Below are 12,978 nucleotides of genomic sequence, written 5' to 3' on the forward strand. Positions count from 1 at the left end.
CTGGATTTCGAGCAAAATATTTAACTTGCATGTACTAAAAGAAAATTTTCAAAAATTGAGTAAAAATTAGTTATTACAGAAAAATTTACTGCACATTTTTTAAAATTATTATTAAAATAAATGGTTTTATGGTATGGAAACATCACTTAAGTTTTTATTAAAGCAATAAAGTTGAATTTATTCACAGCAAGTAAAAGAAGTAACAGAAATGTTGGCACATCAAAAGAGCTTCAAAATAATATGAATTTTCTTTAATTTTAGGTAACTGTTGAGAATTTTATACGAATTTTAACCGGAAGATTATCTCCTAGTACTCCCAGGTCCAAACGCTTGCTTTCTGACGAACACAGCAATATTTTGATTTACATGACAGGTGAAGAATAATAAAAATTTTGGATTTATTTACCATTTATATTATTGTGCATAACAACCATGATTTTATTATACACGAAGCAAAAATGAAATCAAGCTAAAACACGATATTATTTTTACAAAGTCACCGAATGGCATACTAAGACTGTTTTTGGATGACCTAATTGGTTTATTATATTTCATTATAGAATTGAAAGAAATGAAAAAAAAATTTTTTTTTTAGAATATTATTTTGCCTATTTATTAACCCACATTTAAAAAACATTTTAGAACATTGTCTTTTCTTTTGGTGGACAATTTTTTGATATACTGCGCTTTTGTTCCATGTAAAAAGTCTATATTTTATTCTTGAATAAATAAGTGTTATACCTTACAATCTTATGTAAATGATAAATATCAATAAAAATTTTTTTCTTCTTAGCTTTCACATTGTTATTTTCAATTCTCGGGAAAAGATGACCTCTCTTTGAAGTCAGTCTTGTCGTAAAAAGTATTCCATAACAATTAAAACCATCTATAAAACTTATATATTTTTGTTCAAATTTTGAATAATAAAATTTGTTCAGAAGCATAATAATCTTATTGATTTAGCTTTTTTTAAAAAAATTTTTAAAGAACCTTTTTAAATATTTTTTTAAGGAAATATATTGAGTTTCTAGGTTTTATTTTTAGGATATTTATTGAAATTCTAATATAGTGCGCTCAAGAGGGCTTCCTAATCACAACTCTTGATATATTTTTGTAGAATCCTTGTTAAATTTTATATATATATTTTAAGGACAGTCATTACAGAACATTTTGCTCTTTGTTTAGTTGTAATTTTATTTCTGTGAAGTCAATATTTTAGCCACTTTTATGTAGTAAGAGCCAAAATATCAAAATTTGGTATTTTCCTTGCAGTTTTGATGACTTTATAGTTGGAGTTGTATGTTAACTATATACTTAAGTTCACTCTTATTAAAGCTTTTTTTCCTTCAATGAAATTCTGATATTTTTTTTTCCTTTACTTAAACTACATTACATTTGTGTTTTACTTTTTTCAGAACCATCTTTTTCCTATAATTATATTGCAGTTAACAATTATTTATTAGCTTGATTTTATTTTTGCAGGTCATGGAGGTGAAGGTTTTTTGAAGTTTCAAGATTCTGAAGAAATCACAAATGTGGAACTTGCTGATGCTTTTGAACAAATGTGGGAAAAGAGGAGGTAAGAGTTATTTCTTTATCGTTTAAAATTAAATTTGCTTATGTTAATTTTATGAAAGTTTTTTAGATTAATGAAAGTATTAAAAATAAAAAAGGAATAATTCCTTTTTTAATTGTTTGAAAAGTTTTTTTTAAAAATTTCCTCTCTAATTTTATTTAATTTCTCTTTTTATTTAATTTTCATATTGTTGATAAACTTTGATGAAAGTGAATAATTCTATTAAAGTTCTTGTGAAATTTAAAAGCTACAATTAATCTTTTTATGTTATTCCTTTTCTGTAAATCCTTTTATTTTATTTTATTTTATTATTCTAATAGAAACACTTTCTCACACTTTTAAATTCTCATCCTATCCATAAATCTATTTTTGGCTCAAGTATGCATTAATTAAAAGTAAGACATTTTTCCTTTACTTTTTGTGGGATTTAACCTATTTAACTTTTGTGGGATCAACCTATTTAATAAATCAATTGTAATTATTAATGTTTCCCTTTTTCCCTAAAATATAATAAAATAGAGGGAAATTCATTTTCTACTTTCCCTAGGATAAAAACTTAAGCACACAGTTTTGGAGTGCGAATTTGAGCTCCGCCACTGATAGAAAATGTTTTGAATATACCATGTGAGGCTAAATAAAATATATTTACCTTCCAACTGCTATCTGTGTGGCTCAACAACACTCAATCATGACTGTCACCCTTTCATATATATATATATGTTTTAAATTTGACTCTTAGTTTAATATTTTTCATGTGATTTATCTGGAAAAAAAATTTGTTTACTCACTTTGAATGCATAAATCATATAGCTCTCAGACTTTTTTTTTAAAAATGTTATGAATTTTGCTTCAAACCACAAAAGTATTATACATATTTCTTTAATGAAAAACTGTTCCCATATTGTAGAACTAAATTATTGTTTCATGTTGTTGAATTTATTTGCTTTTTCAGTAGATTTTAATTTGAACAATACATTTTTGAGCCAAATAAGGGCTTAAAATATCTTGCTCAAACCAAAAATTGAAAATTTCATTTAACAATCGGAAATACTAGTGAATAGTTTTCTGTCAACTGTCACATACTTCTTAAAATTAATTAAAATATCTTGCATGAATCAAAAACTAAAAATTGCATTTGACAAGTTTTCATTTAACTATTAAATATAAAATACTAATAGAAAAAGCAAGCAAACAATTTGCTAAAAACGTGTTTTATGATGTGTAAATGATTTTAAGAGTGCACATTAAATATAAAATCTTATTTACTTAAAAAAAATTAATATTTACTTATTTAAGTATTAAAAACTTTATATATTTTATGCCATTGAAATTTGATTAAAATATCAGCACTCATCAACAAGTATCACAAATTGTAAAGTCTTACATATTGTAAATAGTACTATAATTTTTTTTTTTTGGAAACTGTAAATATATATCAAGAATTATTTTGCTAAAAAAATATTTGCTCAAAGAAATGATTCATAATTTGCTATGTTTTTAAACTCATAGTTAATTGATTTATTAAGAAATTAAACATTGAAGCATTGTCTTATGGTGAAGACAAATTACCCAACTTTGAGGTACCCTTGTTATACCTTATATTTCTATTTTATTTGTTTTTACATATGTACCAGATTAATTTTGTTACACTATTTGATTTTTTTTAATGTTAAGTAATTTATTATTTAATTATTGAATAATGTAGCTGCTTTCAGTTCATGTACTGTTGAACTTCATATTTATTTAATATTATAAACGTATCACAGTGAATTTATTTATTTACGAACAAAGTAATTTATAGTTTAAAGCATAGTTCTCTTTAATGTTGTTCAAACATATATTAGACCAAATTGTTAGTTAATTTCAATTTTATGTTAGATTTTGATAGTAGATTTGTCATGAAGTTTTTTTCCTTACATTTATATATTACTACAGATATCGCAACATCTTTTTCATGGTGGACACATGCCAAGCAGCCTCAATGTTTGCACTTTTTTACTCACCTAATATATTAGCTGTTGCAAGTAGCAAAGTTGGAGAAGATTCCCTTTCTGTAAGTACTACAGTTAATATTAAGTTATTGTTCTGTAATATTTTGTTTTCTTAACTTCTATGGGATCAATTCTTAAAACACAAATTTCAAAATTTCATTTTTTAAGATGTAAACATTTTTTTTCTTTCATTTTTGTTTTACTTGATTGTCTTATTTATTTGATTGCTTTTTACAGCATTGTCTCTCAAATCTGAAAAAAACTTCCCTGTGCACATTATACACAATCAGGGGTCTGTCCAGGCCAAATTTTCTACCATTTAGCGGTACCTTCCCAAATAAAACTTTAGGAAAATTCTTAAAATTTTATTTTTTGTATCCCGCAAAAAAGGATAAATCCTTATTTTTACCATATTTTTGAGTTGATTTTTTAATATAATTTTTAATTTTCACAAATTATGTTTAAATTTTCACAAAATAGGTATCTTTCAAAGAAACCTAGACAGACCACTGACAATATATTAAGAGAAAAAACTATTACTGTGCTCCTGTGTTAGCTATTTTGGGCTAACTATAACTTTATATATTAGGCTAACTTTTAATTGCTGGAAAAACTGCTGAACATACTTATAATGCCATAGTGAAATAATTTAGTATAGCTGAAATATCCTTAAATGTCCCTTAGATTGCACTTCGAATAATCATCATTTTTCTGAAGATTAAAGTAAGGAACATAATTCACTGTATTATCCCAGTTTGTAACGGAGATTTTTTTAAATTTCCCTGTATTTTCCAGGTTTTCCCAATTCTTCCTGTGGAGGGGCAACCCTATTTTAGATTTATTTGATTTTTTAAAAATTTATTTTTATTTTTTAGCATCATGGGGATCCAACAATTGGTGTGTATGTCATTGATAGATACACTTATTATGCTTTGGAATTCTTAGAAAAAGTCCAAAAAGGTAGCACAAAGACTATTGGGCAGTTTGTAAGTATTTTATGTTTGTATTTATGTTGCAATTTAATATTTTATTGATCAAAAATTAAATTTTGTATTGTAATATTAATTTTGTAATGTAATAATTGTGCATGGTGAACAGTATGCAGTTTTTTTTCAATTTATCTGATAAGAACAAAACATCTTTAAATGAATAATATATTTTCTGAAATTCTTTTCAAACTTGTGTTAGAGTAGTTCCATATGAGGTTGATAAATATAATCCTTCTATTGTTCAATAACAGAATTTTTTGTTGCCTAAAATAATTTAAATTCTTATTTTATTAAGATACTTTTTTATAATTTTTTTTAAGATGGTAAGATTGTCAAAAATGTTATTTATAATCTCTTTTTCTATGTGGATATGATTTTTTGTATAATCAGTCAAACATATCTATATATAATGAAAAAGATACAAACTGTAAATTTTTGTAATAATTAGAAATATAATTTTTTTTTATAATTTCTTATTATAATAACATATAATAAGAAATTTTAAATTTTTTTATTATATGTTATTATAATAAGAAGTATAGTTTTTATAATTTCTTGTAATAACTGTATATTAGAAATATTAATTTAAGCATCTGTATTTAATGTATTAATATTATTTACATAAACACATTACACAATAAATATTTTAGGACATAAATTTTTTTAAATTTAAATTGATATTATTTTTTCAAATCTTAAGGCATGGTAACTGTATATATCATAAATAATAAACTTATCATGTCACAACACATTAAGGAATTGGTTTTTAAAAATTTTATAACTTACTGCATCAAGTAGTTCAATAATAAAATTATTCTTTTTAAAATCATTACCTTGTGTTCATTTACCAATAATAAATGGAAAACTTGAATTATAACAGATATTGATTAAACAATTGGGGAGATAAAAAAAGAACTGAATTTAAGAAAAGATAAATGGAAATGAAATAAGTGGGGAATATCATGCAGTACTGCAATTTTCCTTTTTGTAATGATTATGAAAAAAAAAACAAAGAAAAAAACACCAGTTTAATTTATTTTTGTATTATACATATTAGTTATTGTATGTTTTTATTTATTTTTATATAATATTTCACAGCTCCAAGTTTGTCCAAAAAGAGTGTGCATTTCCACAGTAACTTCCAGGAAAGATTTATTTCCTGCTTCTCCTGATAAGGTTCTATTGACAGATTTCTTTGGTAGTGTCCGAAATGTGGAGTTAACTAAAAACCTGGTGGATCTCTGGCCTATGCCTAACAATACAGCTTATTCTCAAAAGTAAATTTTTATTGATTATAAATTTGACCTACTTGAATTTGTAAGATTTGTTAAACCTGACCATTTTAGGAGGTTTAGCCCGAAAACTTTTAATTCAAATTAACCTAAGATTGATAGAATATTTTTGAGACCAATCCCTTTCAAGGTGTGGTGCATCCGTTTAAAGTTTGTTATAAAAATATATAAAGCCGAAATTTGTTTACATGTAATACATAGTTGTGATCATGTATTTTCAGATAAAATATCTAAACTGTTTTAAACTTTACCTAATTATTTTTTATATTTAATGACTGAATGAACAAGTTTTTATGGAAAAGAAAGTTTAAAAGTAAAAAGAAAGTATGTAGAAGTTTTTGAAGGAACCCGAAAACTTTTTCTAGCCAATAAGCCTGTCTCTCTGGAACTGGTACTCCGCATGTTTCATGTCTATTGTGTATTTATTATAAGAACCAATCCAATTTGTTAGGGTCCTGTTTTTATATTTTGTGCAAAAATAGTTTAGAAATTAGTGAAAACTATTCATCAAATTATGGGGTACTATTTCTATAAAACTTATAATTTTATGAATAACGAGGGAACATAAAAAAATATTTTTAAAAATAAAAAAGATTTAAGCTATTATTCTTACCTATATTATCCATATTTATTTACCACACTGCAATTGTTTGTCTCATTTGTCTGTTGTTGCCCTCGAGGGAAATTGCATGAAATTCTTGTGGATCGTTAAAGTGTGTTATCGATAATTCACTTAAAAGTGCTAATTTTCCTGCTCATAAAATTTACTTTTTTAATTTTTTGAGTTGCAAGAGTACAAAGAAAACGAAATATTTGTTACATGTTTTATAAGAATAGGTAATTGTACTGGGAAATTTTACAAATTTCTCACAAGTAAACTCATTTTTTTTTTGTTCTTTTATAGTTCCTTATAATGTTTTTCTAGTGATTTGTATTATTTAAATTGCTACATTTCTGATTGCTAGAAGAATTAATCATAGTAAAATAGAGTAATAATCTGATAAATGTATATTTATTTTTCAGAAAAATAGTAACTCCAGAACCTCACAAATGGACTTATGTAAAACAATTTTCAGTGGAATGATCTAGTTATTCACACGTAATTTATTATTTTTATCCATTGTATATATTTCAATAATAACACAGTCAAACTCTGCTATAATGACTCCAATATAAAGTGAAACTCAGTTGTAATAAATGTTTTTAGTCTAAACTGATATTTAACTTAAGTTATTTATGTAATGAATGTTTTTAGTTTAATTGTTATGGTAAATAGCTATGAAATTAGTAGTTAAAAATTTTCTTTTTGCAGGTATTTAAATAAACATTTAAAAAATGTTTAGCTTATGCGATAATTTAAAACGTCATAGTTTTACAACTCGTAAGTTAATTAAGGATTTTAATTAAAAATGAAGTAATACATATTATAGATAAATATTTAAAACCGAGTCATTTTGTTATAATGATTAAAGAAGTGCAATTTTCTTCAAGTATGATGAAAATTAAAATAATAAACATCTAAAAAATTCCAAAATTTGGATAGATATTCTAAAAAAACCAGTTATAGAGACACAACTGCCTTGTTATAAAGAGAATATTTTAATTCTTATTTTACATTCCAATTGAAATTTAAAGAAATTCGCTATTAGGAAACTTAAAAAAACTTGATAAAGCTAAATAATTATTATTTTTAACCATACGACAGCATCTAGCTATTTATTTAAAGGTTTTGGATGTAGTGAACAATTGTTAATAGTGGACTTATTAATGGGATCCCATTATAATGGGGTTCGATTGTATTTAGAAGTCAATTAATAATAATAGGAAAGAAAAATTATGACTTGGAAATAGTTATTTTAAATTATTACTGAACGTTTTTTGGACCAACTTAATTTTATATTGTGTACAAACTTTGTGTTAATGTTATTATCGATACAATATAAAAAATTGAGCATGGTAGTTACTTTCAAAAACAAAGTTTAACCCAATATTTAAATTTTTTTATGTGCTATTTATAAGTAATGCATTATCGTGAATGAGTTTTTTGTACAAAGAAAAGACAATAGCATGCAATTTAGTTTTATTACTTGTTATAAATACAATTAAACAACATTAAACTATATTTTTACGAATATATATTTAAACATCATAAAGAATTAAGCAGGGTAGTTATTTTCAAATGCATTTACATTTGATTATTGACAATTCCTTTGTATCTCTTTGCAATAATTTATAAGCAATTGTGGAGTTAGACTCTTATTTTAGGTCATAATTAGGACATAGTCTTAATTTGTGAAAATCTGGTTAGTGGGGATTAAGTTATTCAGGGTGTTCCTCTTTTTTGTGCAGTGTACATATAATTTTCTTTTTAAATATCACTTGCTTAATTTCAACTTTTCTTAAATATATCCATATTTGATACCTATATTTATATTAAACACAAATCATTCAGGTATCAATAGGGCAGATTTCTTGGACGCTATTTCAGGGTACCATATTAGGTGGGCCAACCTTGCTCCCACAGTAAGGAGAGAGAATGTAAGAACATCTATGCCCTGTCCGGGATTCAAGCCCAGGACCTTTCTTATGCGAGGTCAGCTCCCTGATCCCTACACAGTCTGGTCAGCACACTGATTATTATAAATACAAGTGTTTTTTTATAAATATTTTTAATTGTAAAGAAACATTTGGAGGCTTAATAGTTAAAGTGACAGCATTGAGTGTTTTTAATCGAACTGTAAACATTAAAAATTGTTTATTTATCATTGAAATAAATCAGCTTTAATAAATATATAAAAACAAGAAAAAAATAGACAAATTATTAAACTTTTTCTAAAGGCAAACATATCTTTGTCAATTTAAAAATAAAAGATTTTCTAATTACTATAAATTGTTTCTTCAATATTTATCCATACACCTTTTACTTGAATTAGCAAGGTCTCATACTTACACCTGAATACGTCTGGCAACCGTTCATGCCAATTTAAGTATAAGCATGTGTCTAACTTAAAAAAAGTTTCGAAATACATTCCTTAGGCTGATTTGTATCAAAGTCCTACGAGAGATTTTCTGTTTATGTGAAATCAAAGTATACATCAACAAACGTATTACTACTAGAATGATCACAAAAAAAAGAATTTTTGATTAACATTATTTTTAAAGTAAAATTTCTGTGAAGAGTTTAATTGTTTTGATAACAAGTTGAGTTTTTAATGGAGAAGTAAGTAAAATAGTTAACACATTCTAGGTTTTATATGGCGCATAATGAAATTTAAATATTGTTAAAATTTGTTATATATACCGACCTAAAATGTTTTTCGAAATATCCCATGGCTGAGGTTTTATTTATTTTTCAACATTTATGCAAAATTCAAGTGTTTTTGTATGATTATTCAATTAAAAGAAGTAAGATTTTGGTGGGAAAAAAAAGAGAATTAGTTTATTTGTATTTTGTGAAGATATTTTTTTAATACATATTCAAAATGTTATTTATCGATAATTAATTGCATTGATATTCTCCATGAAATATTCAAAATTTTACGGATACTGATGTTTTAGTAAAAACTTTCATTAAAAAAATAAATTTGAAAGTAAGCAGTTTGAGTTCAATGCAATTTCTATGTGTATTTTGTAAATATAATTTTTTTAATGATGGCAATATAAATATGTATCTTTCAAGTTGCTTGTTGAAATAAATATGTAAAAAAGGAGGAACGTTTTTATTTTAAAGCATCAGATAAGCTTTATTGAGAGGTAAGTTCCAATAGAATTTTCTCACTTAATAGCATCAAAATCAGTTTAAACTGTCATAAACCTAAGAATCAGTTAATCATATTGCATGTTAAGTTATTTCTAGTATTTTATTGAATATATCATAAACAATAATTATATTAAATATGTTTTCGATATAGAATCAGTAANCACGTAATTTATTATTTTTTTATAATTTTTATCCATTGTATATATTTCAATCATAATACAGTCAAACTCTTCTATAATGACCCCAATATAAAGTGAAACTCAGTTGTAGTAAATGTTTTTAGTCTAAACTGATATTTAACTTAAGTTATTTATGTAATGAATGTTTTTAGTTTAATTGTTATGGTAAATAGCTATGAAATTAGTAGTTAAAAATTTTCTTTTTGCAGGTATTTAAATAAACATTTAAAAAATGTTTAGCTTATGCGATAATTTAAAACGTCATAGTTTTACAACTCGTAAGTTAATTAAGGATTTTAATTAAAAATGAAGTAATACATATTATAGATAAATATTTAAAACAGAGTCATTTTGTTATAATGACTAAAGTGCAATTTTCTTCAAGTATGATGAAAATTAAAATAATAAACATCTAAAAAATTCCAAAATTTGGATAGATATTCTAAAAAACCCGTTATAGAGACACAAAAACTTTGAATATTTTAATTCTTATATTACAGAGAATATTTTAATTCTTATTTTACATTCCAATTGAAATTTAAAGAAATTGAATTTTTATTAAAAGAAATTCGCTGTTAGGAAATTTAAAAAACTTGATAAAGCTAAATAATTATTACTTTTAACCATACGACAGCATCTAGCTATTTATTTAAAGGTTTTGGATGTTGTGAACAATTGTTTATAGTGGACTTATTAATGGGATAACATTATAGTGGGGTTCGATTGTATTTAGAAGTCAATTAATAATAATAGGAAAGAAAAATTATGACTTGAAAATAGTTATTTTAAATTAATATTACTGAACTTTTTTTAGACCAACTTAATTTTATATTGTGTACAAATTTTGTGTTAATGTTATTATCGATATAATATAAAAAACTGAGCATGCTAGTTTCTTTCAAACTGCAAAGTTTAACCCAATATTTAAATTTTTTTATGTGCAGTTCTTTGCTATTTATAAGTAATGCATAATCGTGAATGAGTTTTTTGTACAAAGAAAAGAATGGCATGTAATTTAGTTTTATTATTTGTTATAACTATATTAAACAACAATATTAAACTATATTTTTACGAATACATATTTAAACATCATAAAGAATTAAACAGGTTAGTTATTTTCAAATGTATTTACATTTGATTATTGACAATTCCTTTGTATCTCTTTGCAACAATTTACAAGTAATCGTGGAGCGAGACCCTTATTTTAGATCAGAATTAAGATAGTCTTAATTTGTGAAAATCTGGTTAGTGGGGATTAAGTTATTCACTGTGTTCCTCTTTTTTGTGCAGTGTACATAAATTTTCTTTTTAAATATTACTTGGTTAAATTCAACTTTTCTTAAATATATCCATTTTTGATACCTATATTTATATTAAACACAGATTATTTTTTTCCAATACACATCACTCACCATTCAGGTATCAGTAGGGCAGATTTCTTGGACGCTCTTTTAGGGCACCATATTAGGTGAGCCAACCTTGCTCCCACAGTAAGGACAGAGAATGTAAGAACATCTATGCCTTGTCCGGGATTTAAGCCCAGGACCTTTCTTATAAGAGTTCAGCACACTGATTATCATAGATACAAGTATTTGGCAGTGTTTTTTTATAAATATTTTTAATTGTAAACATTTGGAGGTTTAATAGTTAAAGTGACAGCATTGAATGTTTTTAACCGAACTGTGAACATTAAAAATTGTTTATTTATCATTGAAATGAAACTAGAATAAATCAGTTTTAAAAGATAGACAAATTATTAAACTTTTTCTAAAAGCAAACATATCTTTGTTAATTTAAAAATAAAATATTTTCTAATTACTATAAATTGTTTCTTCAATATTAATCCACACACCTCTTACTTGATTTAGCAAGGTCTCATACTTACACCTGAATACGTCAGGCAACCATTCATGCTAATTTATAAGCATGTGTCTAATTTATAAGCATGTTTCGATATACATTCCTTAGACTGATTTGCATCCAAGTCCTATGAGGGATTTTCTGTTTATGTGAAATCAAAACGTATTACAACTAGAATGTTCAAATAAAAGAATTTTTGATTAACATTATTTTTAAAGTAAAATTTCAGAAAATGGTTTAATTGTTTTCATAACAAGTTGAGTTTTTAATGGAGAAGTAAGTAACATAGTTAACACATTCTAGGTTTTATATGGCACATAATGAAATTTAAATATTGTTACAATTTGTTATATATACCGACATAAAATGTTTTTTGAAATATCCCACAGCTGAAGTTTTATTTATTTTTCAACATTTATGCAAAATGCAAGTGTTTTTGTATGACTTTTCAATTATGAGAAGTAAGATTTTGGTAAAAAAAAAAAGAATTAGTTTATTTGTATTATTTTGTAAAGACATTTTTTAATACATATTCAAAATGTTATTTATTTATCGATAATTAATTTATTGATATTCTCCATGAAATTGAAATATTCAAAAGTATGAACTGAATACTGACTTTCTTTAAAAACACTTAACTAAGAAAAACTAAATTTGAAAGTAAGCAGTTTGAGTTCAATGCAATTTCTATGAGACTAATGATTTAATTTCATGTCTATTGTTAACAATTTTAAAGTGTTGCATATTTTGTAAATATAATTTTTTGTAATGATGGCAACATGAATAATCGAATATGTATGTTTTAAGTTGCTTTTGACATATTTTGTTGAAATAAATATGTAAAAAAGGAACGATTTTATTTTAAATACTGACTTTTTAGTGCACCAGATAAGTTTTTTAGCTTTATTGAGAGGTACGTTACAATAGAATTTTCTCATCAGTCTTTAGTTTCTGACGTAACATAAAAATCTGGTTAAAACAGTTAGAAACCTAGGAGTCAGTTAATCATATTGCATGTTAAGTTATTTCTAGTATTTTAATGAATAAATATAAGCTAATATATCATAAACAATAATTGTATTAAATATGTTTTTGATATGGCATCAGTAAGATTTTACCTTTCAATTGATTTGATGTAAAAGGGCACGTTTAATAATTATTTAACAGTTGAAAAAAAGATTTGTTAGTCAGACAATTTCTAGTCTTTAAGTAAAATTGTTTAACCCGAGCAAGTACCACTAAAAAGATAATAACGGGAAAACCAGTTTTCTGGGCAGGTAAAGCTTACAATTAGAATCTTTGAAGTTGTGTTTGCATTGTTTTCCTGCTTA

General features: G+C 24.8%; 1 protein-coding gene across 1 annotated transcript; it reads left to right on the forward strand.

Moving 5' to 3' along the window:
- Positions 1 to 261: 261 nt before the first annotated feature.
- On the forward strand, positions 262 to 9,558 carry LOC107451428 (putative GPI-anchor transamidase; the record flags this gene model as incomplete). Its single annotated transcript, XM_043043374.2, is given in 6 exon segments — positions 262 to 373; positions 1,483 to 1,579; positions 3,512 to 3,629; positions 4,443 to 4,553; positions 5,655 to 5,833; positions 6,872 to 9,558. Coding segments are annotated over 6 exon segments (678 nt in total), but the record flags the coding sequence as incomplete, so codon positions are not given.
- Positions 9,559 to 12,978: the final 3,420 nt, after the last annotated feature.

The sequence above is a fragment of the Parasteatoda tepidariorum genome, chromosome 8 (genome assembly GCF_043381705.1).
Source record: "Parasteatoda tepidariorum isolate YZ-2023 chromosome 8, CAS_Ptep_4.0, whole genome shotgun sequence".
Taxonomy (NCBI): domain Eukaryota; kingdom Metazoa; phylum Arthropoda; class Arachnida; order Araneae; family Theridiidae; genus Parasteatoda; species Parasteatoda tepidariorum.